At 42.1% G+C, this 20,844-nt stretch overlaps 1 protein-coding gene across 6 annotated transcripts in view; it reads left to right on the top strand.

Annotated features, from left to right (window-relative positions):
• rasal2 (RAS protein activator like 2) overlaps positions 1-20,844 on the top strand; it is a 138,256-nt gene that overhangs the window by 19,679 nt on the left and 97,733 nt on the right. For 2 of the 6 annotated variants that reach the window (XM_041802635.1, XM_041802631.1), the window contains exon 1: positions 3,520-4,073. The exons of 1 other annotated variant lie outside the window; for it this stretch is intronic. In XM_041802635.1, coding sequence (XP_041658569.1) covers positions 3,617-4,073 — 457 coding nt within the window. In that variant the 5' untranslated portion in view covers positions 3,520-3,616. Of the gene's footprint in view, positions 1-3,516; positions 4,074-20,844 lie in introns of those variants that run through there. 3 more of the 6 variants (XM_041802632.1, XM_041802634.1, XM_041802633.1) reach the window with 3 other exon arrangements.

Genomic DNA, 20,844 nt, shown 5'->3' with positions numbered 1-20,844 from the left:
GTCTATTTTAGGACTTTTAGCTTAGATTACCTCCGTAACGGTCGCTCTGCTTTTGACCCCAGGGTCTCCACCTCTGATCTCTGTGGCTTTGATCTACCATCTCCTCCAACTGTAGTGTTCCGACTACGTATCCCAGAAGCCCCAAAATTACTCACAGGGAGCGTGAGAGCACCCCCTTGTGCCAGCCGCCGGAAAAAGACTTTGACATATATATACGTCAATTAGGGGTACACCGATTGATCGGCCAAGATTGGTATCGGCCTCGATTTCCTTAATTTTGGGAGATCGGCGATCGGCCGATCCTTGTAAAATAAGATCGGTGGATAAGATTGGTTTCATATGCCTCTACCTACTAAAATGTGGAAAATGAAAGACTAAAGGAGCTGATATTATTTAGTAGTTTGGACAGCAATGCTTTAAACTTTTCATTTATATTTGAGAGAACTACCTCATGTGCAGTTAAAACAACAAGTTTGTATTGTTTCACTGGTATTGTTCAGTGTTATTCAGTAAAATAAGATTGGAACATTGAAGGTGTATGCTGTCAGTTATAAAAAAATCGGTATCGGCCAAAATCGGAATCGGCAGGTCAGGCTTTTTAAAGATCGGTGATCGGCCAGAAAATTGCAATCGGTGCACCCCTAACGTCAGTGGCACTCAGTGAGTTAAGTATGTATGGAGGATTAGGGACATTTAACTAAAAAAATGGTATGCATTTTTTTTAATTCTCAGAAAAATGACAGAATTCTGACTTTTTTACAGAATATTGACTTTTTCTTTGAATTAAAGAAAATGCGTGGCATTTTTAATGGCCCTAATATTCTTCTGTATCTATACACTCACTGCAGTGTAAAATACTTAAATATTGTTCTAAAAATACAATTTTCAGAATTTTTGTGTATAAATTAACTTCTCCAACCCTAACTGTTGCTTTTAAGTGCTTGAATTGAAAATTCAGAGGTTCATTTGTAAACTTTTTCACCAACTTCCTACCCTACTTGTTCAGTGTTACTTAACATACAACTTTAGACATTTTTATGAGGCAGAAGTGAAAATCACTGGACTCCAGCATGGTGTATCATGATTTTAGAATGATAATAACACTTTTAGCTCAGTTAGGTTAAGGAACTGATGGACTGGATGAATAAACTCAGAGTCCCTGCTGACTGAGGAGGACTTGGCCCGGTCCTGGACTCCTCAGCTTAGCCCGCCCGGGTCTAAGCTCTGACCTACATGCAGCGCAGAGCGGGACGCCAGCCGAGTCATTATCTAATAAATAAATACTGACATGTGGGTCAGCCGGGTCAGCGAGTCTTTAAGACTCAGCAGAGAGAGGAGGAAGAGGAAGTAAGAGGAGAAGAGGCAGGAAAAGGAAAACCAGGGGACAAAATAAAAGAAGAGAAAATTAGTGTTTATTCTGTTGTTGTTTTGTTTATTAGTGAAAGGGCTGACACTGATGTTTTTACATTTATGGTTTTTACTGGTGTGGTTTTTGTCATTGTTAACTTCCTCGTCTAATCCAGAGAGCTACAGTAATGTTACAGTATAGTTCTCTTCTTCATCACTTTAGAGGAGACTAATTCAACCAGAGAAATCTACCATATAACTTTTTATTTAGACTAATTTCATAATAAAATGTTCCACAAATTTTCTGCAATGCATGTGTGAAAGCAGCTTCCTCTGGGTGATGGACATAAACAATCGTCCCAGTTTCCATATGAATGAATCCTTCTCTCCTCTCCTGTCTCCCCCTCTCCTCTCTCCTCTCCTGTCTCCCCTCTCCTGTCTCCCCTCGCCTCTCTCTTTTCTTCTGTCTCCACTTCTCCTCCCTCCTCTCCTGTCTCCCCTACTCTCCTCTCCTGTCTCCCCCTCTCCTCTCCTCTCTCCTGTCTCCCTTTCTCCTTTCCTGTTTCCCCTTCTCCTTCTCTTCTCTCCTCTCCTGTCTCCCCCTCTCCTCTCCTCTCCTCTCCTCTCCTCTCCTCTGTCTCCCTTTCTCCTTTCCTGTTTCCCCTTCTCCTTCTCTTCTCTCCTCTCCTGTCTCCCCGTCTCCTCTCTCCTCTCCTGTCCCCCCTCTCCTGTCTCCTGTTTCCTCTCTGAATACAGAGGCCCTGGGCCCTGCAGAGAGACTCTTTAATGTTTGTGAATATTTATGAGCTCCTGGAGGTCTGAGAGCTCAGAGATTTAACCTCCTCACCCCTCTGATCCACGGCTGGACAGTCAGTCAGAGCTTCCTATGTGCAGCTGAGCTTTATTCAAACCCTGGGAACTTTATTTAACCCTCAAAGTTTACAAAGACACCAGATGAATCAGGATGAAGTTCGGAGAAAAGAAGAGCTGTCACTAACAGAATTTTATGAATCTAGAAAAAAAAAACACCTTATTTAAACTTGTTTGACACCACAGCAACAAAAATAAAAGTTCTAGACACCTGATACTAGGAAATTAGTGGTTTTATCTCACTCCTTAATGTTTGTCTAACACAGAGTGTGATGTAGGGCCAGCATGTACACATATGCTCATAAAAACATAACTTCTTTAAAATTCCCCTAAAATACCAAAGCATGGCTTACCAAAAAACATCAGACAGCTGTGGTGATCAGAACCAAACCTAAAAACTGTGACCTAAAAACTCAGGTATGTGTTGAGGCGTGGGACCCACAGCTCTACCTGCAGCTCTACCTGCAGCTCTACCTGCAGCTCTACCTGCAGCTCTACCTGCAGCTCTACCTGCAGCTCTACCTGCAGCTCTACCTGTAGCTCTACCTGCAGCTCTACCTGCAGCTCTACCTGCAGACTTGCCTGCAGACTTACCTGCAGCTCAACCTGTAGCTCTACCTGCAGCTCTACCTGTAGCTCTACCTGCAGCTCTACCTGCAGCTCTACCTGCAGACTTGCCTGCAGACTTACCTGCAGCTCTACCTGTAGCTCTACCTGCAGCTCTACCTGTAGCTCTACCTGCAGCTCTACCTGCAGCTCTACCTGCAGACTTGCCTGCAGACTTACCTGCAGCTCTACCTGTAGCTCTACCTGCAGCTCTACCTGTAGCTCTACCTGCAGCTCTACCTGTAGCTCTACCTGCAGCTCTACCTGTAGCTCTACCTGCAGCTCTACCTGTAGCTCTACCTGTAGCTCTACCTGCAGCTCTACCTGTAGCTCTACCTGTAGCTCTACCTGCAGCTCTACCTGTAGCTCTACCTGTAGCTCTACCTGCAGCTCTACCTGTAGCTCTACCTGTAGCTCTACCTGTCCTCTCACCAGTGAAGCCTAGATTCTGACTGAGGAACCAGAGATTGTAAACCTAGCCTCACTCTGACACACTAAACTGCAGCGGCTGGTTTCAGTTTCAGTGTGAAAACAGGGAAACCACAGTCTGCCGTTCTGACAGTTTACTGACATCTGATTGGCTGGTTTTAAGACGCTCTGTCTTCATCTGACGCTCACTTCCTCTCAGGAAGACGGTTCCCTGTTCTGAGTCTGTCGACATGAAGGCCACCTGACGAGTCTTCACTTTAACACAGACGGGTCGTTGGAGGATATGTAGCACAGCTGTGGCTGTTCCAGCTGTTTCTGAGGCCTCCATCTGCTCGCCGCCGCTGCTAGGAGGAAGTGTTGGAGCATGAGTGGAAGTCGATCCCCTCCTGAGGGCCGCCGGACCCCCTCTGAGGCCTCGAACCACTGCCACCGTTACAGGAAGCGTATGCAGAGCTCAGACCCTCAGCCGGCTCCTGAGAGAGCGTTGGACCGCTACAAGTGGACCACATCTGCCTGCCTGGCACCGAGACCGGCAAAGATGGCCGCCCACGAGGGTGAACGCTGCTACAGAGGGGCCGGTCACCTGCGGCAGCTCAGCCTCCCGAGGTTCAGCCCGGCCCCAGATTCCCCAGGCCATGAGGAACAGTCCAGAACAAGGTCTCTGAGCAGGGTGTTCCCCTACTTCAGGTCAATGTCTGAGCCCAGTACAGGAGGCGACCCCGGGAGGAGGCCTTCGTCTGTCAGCAGCTTCATCACGGCGGTCTCCAGGAGGATCAGCAGAGTCCTCAGAGACGAGACGGAGACTGGAGCGGGAGAATCCGGTAGGAGAGAAAACTGATATTCAGAGTTTAGGTCTGAGGGATTACAGAGATTAGAGATTAGAGATTACAGTGGTGGTGCAGCTCAATGTTTTTTCTTCAAAGTTTATACAAATGTCTCTCTGACTTAATGAACTTATTAGACTTTTGAGGTCAAAGATCAAAGTCTTCATCCCTCACACTTCCACTGAAACTCCCCTAGCCCTTCCTGTTGACCCTGTGCTGTCCTGTCTCTCTCTCTGAACCAGGCAGGGTTCTGTTTTCACTGATGTGGATTTGCTGTGGCAGTGGTTCAGTTACAGTAAATGTTCCTGAGGTGATCAGACTCTCTAAAACCTCTGTCTTTTTGTTTCTCTGTGGGACGTTCTCCTCTCTGAGCTGATTGAGCGCTCCGATCCCGCCCGCAGCTTCTTCAGGAAAACTAAAAACGTTGAAGTCGAACAGCGAAACGCTCGGCCAAGCAGCCAGCTGAAGGTTAAGTTATGATAATTGAATTTTCCACTAGGACATCGCCTGACATGCCGTCCTTTTACTGTGAGCCCGACGATAATGAATGTGTGTTTTCAAGCAGAACTGATGACTGATGCAGCAGAGAGACTGCTGATTTAAACTCTTAATACCTCTCTATCCACTGGTTTTAGGACTAAAGTTTATTCTTCTGCCAGCATGTCTCATCTCATCAGACACCTCGCACCACCATGACCCACATCCACAACATAGACCTCATACTTTTATGTCGCTGTGGTTTCAAACAGCTGTGTCATACTGACCTTTATATTCTCACCTATTTTCTCTGAAAATACATTCTTTAACAAAATACAGATGTAGCTGAAATGATGGTTTTAGGGCTGACACCCTCCAGATAAGTGGTTATTAGTTGGTGGAGCTGGGCAATTAATTGCAAATTAGAATCACAACCTGTGGACTTACTCTCAGTTCACCTCTGTAGACAAACCCAGGGTTCATTCTGTCTGGACAGTATTAACAGTCTATTAAAGGGCTTGTATCAGAAACATTTTTAATGATTTAAAGGTATAAAAGCTGTGTTTGAGCTTTGCTGTCGCTACAGTTTTATATTGAGAAATCAGATGAATAAAGTGCATGCTAGTCTTGCTGCCCTGATTTTTCACATTAACCCCATTCCTTCAGATTCAACAGACATTTCTCTGCAAATGTAAAGTTTCTGTTGGCTAATCTCTCAATCATAGTGAACTCTCCAGGTGAATGAAGAAGAGTCCTGATCTTATAGATTACATAAATATTTGTCTCTGCTCAGCCTTGGTGGATCTGATGACTCGATGGATGCTTGTGGGACATATTCAGATTAAAACCATGTTAGGTGTAGATTACAGAGGCGGGTTAATTCAGTATTCATGCTGCTGTCTCAGTGATGTAGTGTTTCTGTAGTCATCGATCATCTTCACACTGATGATCCGTGTATCCGTCAGCTTCCCGCCGTGCTGTGGCCACCCAAGCGCTCAGACACCCTCTCTGTAAATTTAAAAGCAGTGACCGGGAGCGGTTGTGTAACCAGAAGATTTAATTTCAGCTCTCTGAGCCAGGGGGTTTATGGGAAATGTGGTCATGTGAGAAGACAAGGAGGAGGAGGAGGAGGAGGAGGAGGATTTATCCCATGTTGGAATGCTATAACATCTCCGTGTCATGTCTGATGGTTTAAATGCTGAATCAGATTAAGACTTAAAGCTGCTGAAACTCATAAAAACACACAGATTAAACTTTGATTTCATCTTGGTACACTGTACCTTAACAATCTGTATTCTATTAGTGGAAGCATGAAAATGTTTTTTTAGCTGATACTGATATATAAATATTTATCAGGCTTAAAACCACAGGCCTCAAGATTTAAAGTTTAATGAATATGGATGAACAAAGACTTGAAAAGATGACAGTTTATCCTGACTAAAACTCCCCAAAATTATTGATAAAGGGCTGATCCATAGACCTGATATAGGGCAATATTTACAGCTGACATAGGCTGATATTTACAGCTGATATAGACTGATATTTACAGCTGATATAGACTGATATTTACAGCTGATATAGACTGATATTTACAGCTGATATTGACTGATATTTACAGCTGATATTGACTGATATTTACAGCTGATATAGACTGATATTTACAGCTGATATAGACTGATATTTACAGCTGATATAGACTGATATTTACAGCTGATATAGACTGATATTTACAGCTGATATTGACTGATATTTACAGCTGATATAGACTGATATTTACAGCTGATATAGACTGATATTTACAGCTGATATTGACTGATATTTACAGCTGATATAGACTGATATTTACAGCTGATATAGACTGATATTAACAGCTGATATAGACTGATATTTACAGCTGATATAGACTGATATTTACAGCTGATATAGACTGATATTTACAGCTGATATAGACTGATATTTACAGCTGATATAGACTGATATTTACAGCTGATATAGACTGATATTAACAGCTGATATAGACTGATATTAACAGCTGATATAGACTGATATTTACAGCTGATATAGACTGATATTTACAGCTGATATAGACTGATATTTACAGCTGATATAGACTGATATTTACAGCTGATATAGACTGATATTTACAGCTGATATAGACTGATATTAACAGCTGATATAGACTGATATTTACAGCTGATATAGACTGATATTTACAGCTGATATAGACTGATATTTACAGCTGATATAGACTGATATTAACAGCTGATATAGACTGATATTAACAGCTGATATAGACTGATATTTACAGCTGATATAGACTGATATTTACAGCTGATATAGACTGATATTTACAGCTGATATAGACTGATATTAACAGCTGATATAGACTGATATTTACAGCTGATATAGACTGATATTTACAGCTGACAGACTGATATTTACAGCTGTCATAGCTGATTTATAATCAGCTTTAAGCATATACAGCATAGGGGCAACCACTGAATAATTGAATCTTCTTATCATGCAACTTTAAATTTCTTGAAATCAGCAGTGTCATATTTGATCAGTTTAATTAAGATACAAGTCTTTGTATGCTTTAATTTACAGTCATCTCGCTGCAAATGCTCTTCATCTTTTTCTATGTCTCTTCATCGCTGTAAACAGAACCAGGAGCTAACAGAGCGATGCTTTGAATGTTTCCATCTGGCCCCAGAGCATGCTGGGTAGTCGAAACCACATCTCCCCCTCACTTCTCCAGGCCTGATTCAGCGCTCACACTCCAAGTTTCTGTGTGAAAATGAACAGCCTCTGCTAATTGGAGGCTAATTAACCCAAATATCTGCATGTGTGACCCAGAGGCCGAGGCTGACAGCTCCTGCATACCAAAGGAGGCGGGTTTGTGTCGTCCTTTTGTATGTAAATTAGCCCTTCACAATAAAAGCCCCGTAGTTACAAAAGGAGCTCATTAACCTTTCAGAACGCCACGGTGGGAAAGTGCAAGGGTCCACCGGCGGCCATGTTTGTTCACTTTAACTCAGTTATATGTCTGTGTTTGGAGTCTACCCGAAACTTTTTCTCTCATTGATGTCCAACTTTATTATTTACAGATTTACAGATATTTAAAACAGCTGATACAGACTGATATTTACAGCTGATATAGGCTGATATTTACAGCTGATATAGACTGATATTTACAGCTGATATAGGCTGATATTTACAGCTGATATAGACTGATATTTACAGCTGATATAGACTGATATTTACAGCTGATATAGACTGATATTTACAGCTGATATAGGCTGATATTTACAGCTGATATAGACTGATATTTACAGCTGATATAGGCTGATATTTACAGCTGATATAGACTGATATTTACAGCTGATATAGACTGATATTTACAACTGATACAGACTGATATTTACAGCTGATATAGACTGATATTTACAGCTGATATAGACTGATATTTACAGCTGATATAGACTGATATTTACAGCTGATATAGACTGATATTTACAGCTGATATAGACTGATATTTACAGCTGATACAGACTGATATTTACAGCTGATATAGACTGATATTAACAGCTGATATAGACTGATATTTTATATGCCTTGTTTACTTATGTGGTAGGATCTGTTGGAGTTGTGTTGAGTAATGCTACGTCTGAATGTTATCAGAAGTTGTTGTTCCTGTTGTTTTAAACCTTCCATCTCGTCAGCCTGAACTGAGGTGACACTGCTCTTCACCTTTTGGCCCCAGAGGACCCCGACCCCCTCACCCTCAGCAGGCGGGGGCCGCCTTGATTGACACTTGAGTGAGAATCTGCTTTATAGATGCTAATGTTGGAGAGCAGCTGATTCAGCAGGTTTAAATATTAAACAGAGAGACACCGCCGCTTCTACAAAGAGCTGCCATCGTGGAGGATGAAGGAACAAACAAACGAAATATTATTACAGTCTGCTAATGATTCATGAAGGCTAGATAAGAGTCATAAAGACCTGCAGAGGAGATGGTAAATATACCAACCTCTTTTTATTATCTGATAGTTCACTAAAACTTCACCGAAGCCTCTTTAAAAACATTGAAACCCTGTTAAAATAGATAATTTAGTTTTATTTGCTGAATTTTACAACAATGTTAATAAGCAGAAACCGACCTTTAATAAAGAGTCTGATGTTTTAGCCTGTAAATGCCATCCAGCTAAACCTGAATTCTCTGTTGTCCTAAAATAGAAGACTGACCCATCCTACCGTGAGCCAGATGCTCCAGCAGCCTGTAGTGTCTTTCTAAACCCACCGACCTCCACAAACCCAAAGTCCCAAAGAGTCCCTTTACGTGTCGGAGCGTTACCAGAATAGTGTGGCTGTTTCTGTGTGAGCAAGCTGAGTGCTGAGTCCGTCCTCTCCTGAGAGCCCAGCTGAAGATTCAACACAATCCAAGACTAAAAATGGATTTATTCTCTACCTGCAGACACTGAAACACCATCACACTAGACCGTAGTGGTTTAAAGAGGAAGCTACTCACAAAGAATTCTGGGATTGCTTCAAATGTGGACCATGAAGTCCATTTTTAACAGCTTTTCTCCATCATTATGGGATATTCATCCCCAGCAGTAGTTTTCTGTTGAGAAGGCACATCTTATAACAGTGGTGGACTCAGGCTGTTTTTGGGCGGGGGGCAAAAGTGACAAAAGGGTGATACCTGGTTATAACACCTCTGTAACAGACCAGAGTTATTACCTAGATAATATTTATTTAACAAAGATACACGAGGGAGGATGTCAGTGAAATGAACTTCATTGCACTTAACTGTATTTCTATTTTTTTTTTACATGTGCCCTGTAAAGAGGACTTTATCAGGCCTCATTCACTGAGAGGGTACTAAGCAGTACAAAAAGAGGGCACTTTGTCAAACGTTGTCCACGTAGATGCCACCGTAGAGGGCACTTTGTCAAATGTTGTCCCCTTAGAGGCCAACGCAGAGGGCACTTTGTCAAATGTTGTCCACTTAGAGGCCACTGTAGAGGGCATTTTGTCAAACGTTGTCCACTGAGAGGCCACCGTAGAGGGCACTTTGTCAAATGTTGTCCACTGAGAGGCCAACGCAGAGGGCACTTTGTCAAATACTGTCCACTTAGAGGCCACTGTAGAGGGCACTTTGTCAAATGTTGTCCACTTAGAGGCCACTGTAGAGGGCACTTTGTCAAACGTTGTCCACTGAGAGGCCACTGTAGAGGGCACTTTGTCAAATGTTGTCCACTTAGAGGCCATCGTAGAGGGCACTTTGTCAAATGTTGTCCACTTAGAGGCCACGGTAGAGGGCACTTTGTCAAATGTTGTCCACTTAGAGGCCACGGTAGAGGGCACTTTGTCAAATGTTGTCCACTTAGAGGCCACCGTAGAGGGCACTTTGTCAAATGTTGTCCAAGTAGAGGCCACCGTAGAGGGCACTTTGTCAACTGTTGTCCACGTAGAGGCCACCGTAGAGGGCACTTTGTCAAATGTTGTCCACTTAGAGGCCACCGTAGAGGGCACTTTGTCAAATGTTGTCCACTTAGAGGCCATCGTAGAGGGCACTTTGTCAAATGTTGTCCACTTAGAGGCCACCGTAGAGGGCACTTTGTCAAATGTTGTCCACTTAGAGGCCACTGTAGAGGGCACTTCGTCAAATGTTGTCCACTTAGAGGCCACTGCAGAGGGCACTTTGTCAAACGTTGTCCACTGAGAGGCCACTGTAGAGGGCACTTTGTCAAATGCTGTCCACTTAGAGGCCACTGTAGAGGGCACTTTGTCAAACGTTGTCCACTGAGAGGCCACTGTAGAGGGCACTTTGTCAAATGTTGTCCACTTAGAGGCCACCATAGAGGGGACTTTGTCAAACGTTGTCCACTGAGAGGCCACTGTAGAGGGCACTTTGTCAAATGCTGTCCACTTGGAGGCCATCGTAGAGGGCACTTTGTCAAATGTTGTCCACTTAGAGGCCACCGTAGAGGGCACTTTGTCAAATGTTGTCCACTTAGAGGCCAACGCAGAGGGCACTTTGTCAAATTTTGTCCACTAAGAGGCCACCGTAGAGGGCACTTTGTCAAATGTTGTCCACTTAGAGACCACTGTAGAGGGCACTTTGTCAAATGTTGTCCACTTAGAGGCCACCGTAGAGGGCACTTTGTCAAATACTGTCCACTTAGAGGCCACTGTAGAGGGCACTTTGTCAAATGCTGTCAACTTAGAGGCCACTGTAGAGGGCACTTTGTCAAATGCTGTCAACTTAGAGGCCACTGTAGAGGGCTTTGTTGAATGTTGTCAACTCAGAGGCCACCTTAGGGAGCACTTCATTACATCTATCTACTGTAGGGGAACCCTAGAACACACTTAAGGGTGTTTTTGTCCTCAAACATTAGGGCACTTGGGGTTTCTGATGTATAAACTGTGTGGTCATGTATTTGTTGAAGAACATGACATGTAGGGGTTATCGTCGCTAAAACACCACTGGTATGAGCCAGTAACAGAATACTGACTGGTTTAGATAAAAACAGGAAGGGGTACGGATGAGACTTTAGACCTTTAAACACAGACGTTTAAGAGCAGAGGAAGAAGGACTGCAGGTCTCTTAGATCCACCCTGTCTTCTTGGTTGTTGCTGCTGCTGCTGCTGCATGTAACTTTTCTTCTTTGTGTGTTTTGTTTCTTCTTCTTTGTTGTTTACTAGCAGTTAGCAAACAGTTAGGAGCCTCACCACCACCTGGGCTGTGAATACCGTCAAGAGGCCAAAGGTGTTTGTGCTTTTTTCTCTGTTCTAATGTATTCCTCTTGAATGCACCAAACAGGGCATCAGAACCATGACGTTTGGATGTCCCAGATATATAGAGAGTAGGTTTAGTCAGAAAATAGTCATGATATTACAGTCTGATTAAGGCACCTCGAAGAGCTCCAACTTTCTGCACTGCTGTCACAGTCAGCAGAAAGCAGCAGCTCAGCCACTGTGGCGCTCTCATCATATTCCTGAAACTAAGATCTGTACTCACTACTCACTATTTATTTCTTCCAAAGAACATACAGACTGAATCAGAACTATTTTTAGTTCTGAGACAGAATATAGTAGTTAAAATGCATGAGAAAGGAACTTTAAAGTCCTGACTTTTTACGTGGAAAAATGACTGAAATGTTCAGTCAACAAGGTTCAGTTTTCCTCAGCATGTTGGATATTATTGGCTGTCTTTACAGACGTGCCTGTGTTGAACGTATAATTTTCTCTCCTTCATGCAGGGCTGAGTGTCCAGTTTGGTTTGAAATCTCACATTTTGACACGTTTATATTGAGACACGCTGAGTTCCTCAGCGCAAACAAAGAGATAATGGAGGTTCTGACAGATTGTTTCCCAGCAGAGATCCTCTGACAGGAAGCTCACAACAGAAGCTTTGTGTTTGATAAAAAGTGTTTTTCTCTCTGTTAATTGCTGCAATTTCCTCCGTGAGACAAAAGCTGGTCTCAGCCCATTTAACACCTCAGACGGAGCTGCAGGCTGATCCTCAGGGAGAAGATACCGCTGTCACACACCTCAGAGAGGACGGTTTCATCCGTGACAGGATTCTGATAGATTAAATGGAGTCTTGTTTCAAAGGGAACAGGTCAAATTTACCTACAGGAGAAGTCATGTTTTAAAAATCTGGATTTAGCATTAAAGATGATTGTAAACCGTTTCATTTCGTTTGTGATTTTTAGAGATTTTTCCATACCTGCCCCCGTTATTACAGCACAGATATACCAACAGTCTTTCCTTTATGGTGACTGTCCTTTGGTGGGAACTTTTGAAAAAGTGGGTGGAACTAGTGAGGAACGAGGTCGCTCCTTGTCAGTTCCACCAGCTGAACCAAAAGTTGCCAACTATGGTGTTGTATTTTGCAAAAATGGAGAAAGAGGCCCCAACATCTCCAGCTTCATGAACATTCTGCCTTCTGCCTTTGATGACATCATCCTTTTAAAGCCTTTCATGTTTTTTTAAAGGATGATGTCATCTTCAAAGAATAGCCTAATAATTCATCCTCTGAAGATGATGTCATGCCTTTCAAGCCTTTTATGTTTTTCTAAAAGATGACATCATCTTCAAAGCGTGACATTCCATCCTCTGAAGATGATGTCATGCCTTTAAAGCACGGGTGTAAAACTCAAGGCCTGGGGGCCAAATGCGGCCCATGGTGCAGTTTTACCCGGCCTGCAAGATCATATCATATCTCAACTAGAACTGGCTCACATTTCTGTACTGGATTTCCTCCAGTATAGAAATGTAAATTTAACCTTGAAGATTAAAAAAAAATCCTTGTTATCCAAGTTGTAAAAATCTGAAAAAGTAGAGAGTAGAAATAATTAGATAAAAAGTCAGCAATGAGAGACAGAAATCAGTTTGTGTTTTCATTTCACATTTTCATTTTGCTTCCCAGGACTATGACTGAAACTTAGGATTTTGACTTTTTAGTTCATATTTTGACATTTTAAATTCATAATTTTGACCTTTTCTCTCATATTGTGACCTTTTGGATTCAAATTTTTGTAATTTTCAGTCATATCTTGACCTTTTAAACTCCCAACTTTGACTTGTAATCCCATATTTTCACTTTTTAAACTCCTGATTGAGAATTTTATCTCATATTTTGACCTTTACGAGTCACAATTTTGAATTTTATCTTCTATCTTGACATTTAAACTCACGATTTTAACTCTATCTCATATATTTGCCTTTAAAAAACCTGATTTTGACTTTTAATTTTCTATTTTGACCCTTAGGACTTATCAAGTTGACTTTTTATCTCAGATTTTGAACCTTTAAACTCATTTATTTATTTAGCGTGTATTTGACATGGACACAGTAACATTGATGCTGTGATATTTAATCATTTTAACTTTATTTTTAGAAATCTTAAAATCATTTATCATCACTGTTTCATTTTATTTTACTACCTGTGAAAACAAGGCTGACAGTTTTTGAACTTGGACCATTCTTTTCTGGAGTAATTCTGAGTTTTCTGCCGCCCTCTCAGTTTATCCAGGTACTTTCTTTAGGGAACAACAAACCAGATTTACTACTTGTGTGTTATGAGTGTGTGTTACTGTGCAGTTTTTTTTGTATGTGTGTGTATTAGTTGTGTAATAGTGTGTATTATTGTGTGTTATCTTTAGCCCAGGTCAGTCACAGTGACACACCCCTCTCTGTTCTCACTATGGCCCCCCCCCCCCCGCCGTGTTTCCTGTTGAATAGTCCCATCTTGATAACGCCGTGATACAATGATGTAACCGCTCTGTGATTGGAGGAAGCCTTTTGTGTTTACTGGTTTCCATGGCAAGAGGTCTGCGTGCCACACAGGAGCGTATACAGGTCGACAGACAAAGCCTCCTCTGTTGGCCTGTTTATCCGTGTGAGAACCTGTCAGCCTCTAAACCTTCTGGCTCTGACGACCTCTCACTGAATGTCCTGGAAAACCTGGAAAATTAAAGTTATGTCAGGAAAAATGTACTCAGATATCCTGGAACAGATCCCACACATACCCTCCTGCAGGCCTCTACATCCTCGTCTCTGTCTTCATCATGGATTCACGTTCTTTTTTACTTATTTCCGTGCCGTTCTGTCGTGTTTTGACAGCTTCATTGAGTTCTTAGCTGCTGAGTTCATGCCAAACCCTCCTGTCCTTGTTTCTGTCTGTTTTGTGTCGTCTAACTGGATTTCTGTCCTGGACTGATGCTGCTGTTTGTCAGAGATGTTGGAGGGCTGCCATGCATGTTTGGTGCCCTCAGATGTGATTTAGTGAGTTTAACTTGAACACAAACACGAGGGCAGAGCAGCGAGGACTGAGCCGGAGCTCTGTGGCTGTGTGGTCCAGTACGAGTGCTGGTTTTAGACTAACTCTCTGGGGTTTTCAGACGTATTACTCAAGCTTAAGGTGATGTCTATTTGGTATTTGCCCATGCGAGGGTGGGTTCTCTGTGGGTACTCTGACTTCCTCTGATAGTCCAAAGACATGCTCGTTAGGTTGAACAGTGGCACTGAATTGCCCTTGGATGTGAGTGTGAATGCTTGTTGTCTTGTCTTTCCTGCCCTGTGATTGGAGACCAGTCCAGAGTTAGCCCGGCCTCTAGCCTAATGAGAGCAGGGATTGGCCCCAGCCCTGGTGGACCCCTAACGGGATGGACATGCTCACACCGTCTCCCCCAGTCTTCAGGTCTGATTAAAGTGTTTACATTTTTCACAATTTTTCACCCAATTAAGCTACCTTTGCTATTAAACAACACCTTTATTTTGCTTTTTTGCCCATTTTAACACTTCTTTTTGACACTTTTTCCCAATTTTTTCCCTTTTTCGCCATTTTTTTGCGACTTTTTGCCCATTTAAGCTATCATTTGCCCTTAAATACCACTTGTTTCCTCTTTTTTGCCAGTTTTTGCCACTTCTTTTAGACACTTTTATCCTATTTATGCCCTTTTCACAATTTTTTGCCCATTTAGGTTACCTTTTGCCATTAAAACCACTTGTTTCCCATTTTTTTGCCCTTTTTAGTCACTTTCCTCTCATTTTTTCGCCACATTTGGACCATTTTTGCGACCTTCAACTTATTTTTATCGTTACTTCAAGCCATTTTTGCCACTTTTCACCACTTAGATTGTGGCTCTTGCGAAGGTATTTTTCAACAGTTTGGTTCTTTGGTTAAGCAGGGTTGAGTAACACTGCTCTAAACAATGGAGGCTAGTGAAGAGGTTAGCATGGATGCAGCTTTAGCAGCAGTCTGATCAGAACTGGACATTTGTTTATTAAAGAAGAGTGAAGAGCCACACTGGTTAGTGTTAAAGATGTTTCTGTTCTCTCCTGACCGAGTCTGACAGAGTCTGATTAACCAGCTGGCTCCACTGATAGTGAACGCTGATAAAGACTGCCTTTTAGGTCTTATTATGGAAAGTATTCTTCTTCACCACATCATATGTTTGGTTGCTCTGATTGGCTCATAATGAATGTGATGGATGGATCAATCGTCCAATCATCCTGAGTGTGTCCAGCTATTATAAATGCATGTTAAATCTGAATTTGTTATGCTGCTAAACCTCTACAGGAGGAACATATCCAGCTCTGACCTCTCTCTGGATGTTTAAATGTTTTCCCATGCTTCTGTGTGTGTGTAAATGTGTGTGAGTCTCAGGTGTTGAGGGGGTGGCGTGTTGGTGTGGGCGGGTGTGAAGGGAAACTCGACTCCGGCCAAACCTCCACTGGGAATGTCTGAGAGCCGGGGAGAGTCCACCACCTGTCCACGCTCACAGAGAGCTTCAGTGAATGCTTCTCATGCTTCTGACTCACTGACTGACCCTGCTCAGGCCCTGGTTCAGGCCCCGGTTCAGACTCTCCTGTTCAGGCCCCGGTTCAGGCCCCGGTTCAGACTCTCCTGTTCAGGCCCTGGTTCAGACTCCTGTTCAGACTCCTGTTCAGGCTCCTGTTCAGACTCCTGTTCAGACTCCTGTTCAGGCTCCTGTTCAGACTCCTGTTCAGACTCCTGTTCAGGCTCCTGTTCAGGCTCCTGTTCAGACTCCTGTTCAGGCTCCTGTTCAGGCTCCTGTTCAGACTCCTGTTCAGACTCCTGTTCAGGCTCCTGTTCAGACTCCTGTTCAGGCTCCTGTTCAGGCTCCTGTTCAGGCTCCTGTTCAGACTCCTGTTCAGGCTCCTGTTCAGGCTCCTGTTCAGGCTCCTGTTCAGACTCCTGTTCAGGCTCCTGTTCAGACTCCTGTTCAGACTCCTGTTCAGGCTCCTGTTCAGGCTCCTGTTCAGGCTCCTGTTCAGACTCCTGTTCAGACTCCTGTTCAGGCTCCTGTTCAGACTCCTGTTCAGGCTCCTGTTCAGGCTCCTGTTCAGACTCCTGTTCCGGCTCTTGTTCAGGGTTAAGGTTAGAGTTTTATCCTTTAATAAATGACCACTCACATTAAGCATGTTTTCACTGAAGTGTGACTACTTAAAATACGGTACATCTGTGTTTTTTAAAGAAGTTTTTATGTGTGCATGTAGAGTCAGCGCTTTTCTTCCTCATGCACTGCTGTCTTTGTTTTGTTTTGAAGAATTGGAGAACTCATTTTATTGTTTAAAGCAGTACTTCAGACCCTCAATAGTGGTGAGTCCCAGGAATACTTCCTCATATTCTTTCACGTATTCACGTTTTTCTTCACGGTAACATTTCCACTGTCGGTCTGAACTAAGGAATCTCTGGAACTGTGCTAAATATTTCTGACACCGTTCTCACATTCCCTCTCTACGTAGACGATCATGTGATCTGCGTGTTCAGGCGTGTTTCAGGTTTATTTTAAACTCCGTGTCCTCGGCTGTGACATAACTGTAAACATCCTGGAAACTCGGCGTCTGCAGGGGTCGCCTCAGCACAGAGACGCCGTTACTCTAGTTCAGTGATCGTTCAGCTTCATCGTTCACCTGTTTCCTGCTTGTTCCCTCTGATTTCTGTCACCAGTCTGAACTTTCTGTCACTCAGCAGCTGAACGGCTTGTGCTGCTGTGATGTCACATGTCCACCCTCTGTACATTCGGTCAGCATCATAAACCAGTATGAACCAGTATAAACCAGTACAATCCAGCAGTAGAGGGAAATCTTTTACACATTACGTTGATGCTTTGTCAGCGCTGACCTTTACCGGGCCTCGATCTTAAATATAGAAGGTTAATCCCTCCGGTCCCTGCAGGCAGCGGCGAGGACCGACCGCCATCACTCTTTGATTGATCTGTGAAACAGTGAAACGTATTGATCTCCTAAAACATCTGCAGCAGCACGCTGACCTTTGTGACGCCCTCGTGATGTTTGTGTTGGGACCCTGAAGGTGTTTGGAGATGTGGAGAAGTGTTGGAGGATTGTTGAGGACGCCATAAAGGTCAAGCTGAGGCATTTAAAGGTGATGTGTTGGTGTGAAAATCAGCTGTAAATAAGGCTCAAATCTACTGTTCTTCTGTACAGGTCTGATGGGAGAACATCGCCATCTCCCAATGAATCAATGTTCATTTTCTCTTTTTTACTCTACATGTTGGCCATGCTGTGAAGTTGATTCTTTCTTACAGATGTTGGTGTCCCTGACATGTTTTTAAGAACAGCATAGTTTCAACAGTCCTGTTTTTAATATCACAGCTCACTCACTGACCAAAAAAATACCTGGAGAGAAAATAGATGTTTATGTTTGATATAAAACCTTGATCTGAAGAGAGAGAGTCATGTGCTGGAAAGCCCTGAGATGGACATAAATGAGCTCATGAAACTTGGGAACAGTACTGATGAAATAGGACAATATTTACAACTGATAAAGACTGATAATTACAGCTGATATAGACTGATATTTACAGCTGATACAGACTGATATTTACAGCTGATATAGACTGATATTTACAGCTGATATAGACTGATATTTACAGCTGATATAGACTGATACTTACAGCTGATATAGACTGATATTTACAGCTGATACAGACTGATATTTACAGCTGATATAGACTGATATTTACAGCTGATATAGACTGATATTTACAGCTGATATAGACTGATATTTACAGCTAATACAGACTGATATTTACAGCTGATATAGACTGATACTTACAGCTGATACAGACTGATATTTAAAGCTGATACAGACTGATATTTACAGCTGATATAGACTGATATTTACAGCTGATACAGACTGATATTTACAGCTAATACAGACTGATATTTACAGCTGATATAGACTGATACTTACAGCTGATACAGACTGATATTTAAAGCTGATACAGACTGATATTTACAGCTGATATAGACTGATATTTACAGCTGATATAGACTGATATTTACAGCTGATACAGACTGATACAGCTAATACAGACTGATATTTACAGCTGATATAGACTGATACATACAGCTGATACAGACTGATATTTACAGCTGATACAGACTGATACAGCTGATACAGACTGATATTTACAGCTGATATAGACTGATATTTACAGCTGATATAGACTGATATGAACAGCTGATATAGACTGATATTTACAGCTGTTATAGACTGATATTTACTGCTGATATAGACTGATATTAACAGCTGTTATAGACTGATATTTACAGCTGATATAGACTGATATTTACAGCTGATATAGACTGATATTTACTGCTGATATAGACTGATATTAACAGCTGTTATAGACTGATATTTACAGCTGATATAGACTGATATTTACAGCTGATATAGACTGATATTAACAGCTGTTATAGACTGATATTTACAGCTGATATAGGCTGATATTTACAGCTGATATAGGCTGATATTTACAACTGATATAGACTGATATTTACAGCTGATATAGACTGATATTTACAGCTGATATAGACTGATATTAACAGCTGTTATAGACTGATATTTACAGCTGATATAGACTGATATTAACAGCTGATATAGACTGATATTTACAGCTGATATAGACTGATATTTACAGCTGATATAGACTGATATTTACAGCTGATATAGACTGATATTTACAGCTGATATAGACTGATATTTACTGCTGATATAGACTGATATTAACAGCTGATATAGACTGATATTTACAGCTGATATAGACTGATATTAACAGCTGATATAGACTGATGTTTACAGCTGATATAGACTGATATTTACAGCTGATATAGACTGATATGTACAGCTGATATAGACTGATATTTACAGCTGATATAGACTGATATTTACAGCTGATATAGACTGATATTTACAGCTGATATAGACTGATATTTACAGCTGATATAGACTGATATTTACAGCTGATATAGACTGATATTAACAGCTGATATAGACTGATATTTACAGCTGATATAGACTGATATTAACAGCTGATATAGACTGATATTAACAGCTGATATAGACTGATATTTACAGCTGATATAGACTGATATTTACAGCTGATATAGACTGATATTAACAGCTGATATAGACTGATATTTACAGCTGATATAGACTGATATTTACAGCTGATCTAATTATGGTGTGCTCTGAGACTTGGGGTTGGTCTAAAAGGACTGAAATCCACGGGTCTACAGTTTCTGTTAAATGTAGTTGTCTAAGAACCACAAACAGAGGGAATCTCCACGTGTATAGAGACTACTTCTAAAGTGATATGCCTTTGTATGATCCTGTTGTTTTGTACTGGAGGTTAATTTCCTGGAGGTGTTTTCCTCTCAGTGCACTGATTCTGAATGACTTTGGTCTCTTGTCCTCTAATCCGTCTCTCTCTGATGGTGCATATTTTAGCAGCTGAAGTCTCTGTGGGGCTTTGCGTGATGTTGGGCTGAAGCAGGACTCGGGTTCAGGAAGGTACGACTTGTTATGTAACACGAGCAGCCGGCAGCCTGCCTCTCCTTCTGTCTCTGTCCCGTCTTTGTTCAGCTCTGCTCATCTGTCCACCTCCGAGGCGTCCACGTGTCCCATCAGCGACCTCGGCTCTGCTAATTGGCCAAACTCGTGTCCCCTCTCATCACTCCAAATCGAACAGAAACCTTCAAATTAGCGTCCTTTTGCTCCTTTTTCCGCCCGCTGCTTGTCCTCTCAGCAGCCCTGAACAGAAGCAGGTGTGACTCCCTCAGATCTCTCAGGGGGTTCTGGGCCCGGCTCTGACGTGGATGATTTAGTATGCATCCAGAAATAGGCTGCAGAAAACGTTTCTCCTCAGCTGCTTTCTGCACAAACTCCCAGCCCTCCTTCATCTCTGCTCTGCTGGTTTCACGTGGCTGCGATCCATCAACAAACCTGCTCTTTATTCTGCAGCTCCTCCTGTCTGAATGAGGCTGCCCCACTGTTTCATCATTTTTACTCTGATGCTGGTTTTAGAACAATACAGACGGTTTATTCAATCATCTGTTTTACCAAAAAGCACCAAAACTCATGAAAACTTTCCAACCAATCAGAGAGAGAGCAGCATAGTCCATCAGATGTCTGGTTGTTTCTCAGGACCTGTTTGAAACCTTGTTAAAGGGCTAAACCTGTTTTTATGTCTTCAGACAGACGGAGAGCAGAGCAGAAATGTTGACAACCCATCTGTGCAATTTAGTCTGTTTTTAGGCGTTACATAAACTATAAAAACAAGAAATAAGCAAATATCAGTCAGTAAGATTACAAATCAACTCAAAGCCTTAGTAGAAATAAAACCAGAGTCATTCCTGGACTCTGGAAGCAGGTTTTTATTCATTATTAAACCAGAAATAATCAAATCCACATTTATGAATCAACATGGAGACTGATTTTTAGAAT

This window comes from Cheilinus undulatus, linkage group 13 (genome assembly GCF_018320785.1).
Source record: "Cheilinus undulatus linkage group 13, ASM1832078v1, whole genome shotgun sequence".
In the NCBI taxonomy this organism is placed as follows: domain Eukaryota; kingdom Metazoa; phylum Chordata; class Actinopteri; order Labriformes; family Labridae; genus Cheilinus; species Cheilinus undulatus.
This window is presented reverse-complemented; position numbering and strand designations above follow the sequence as displayed.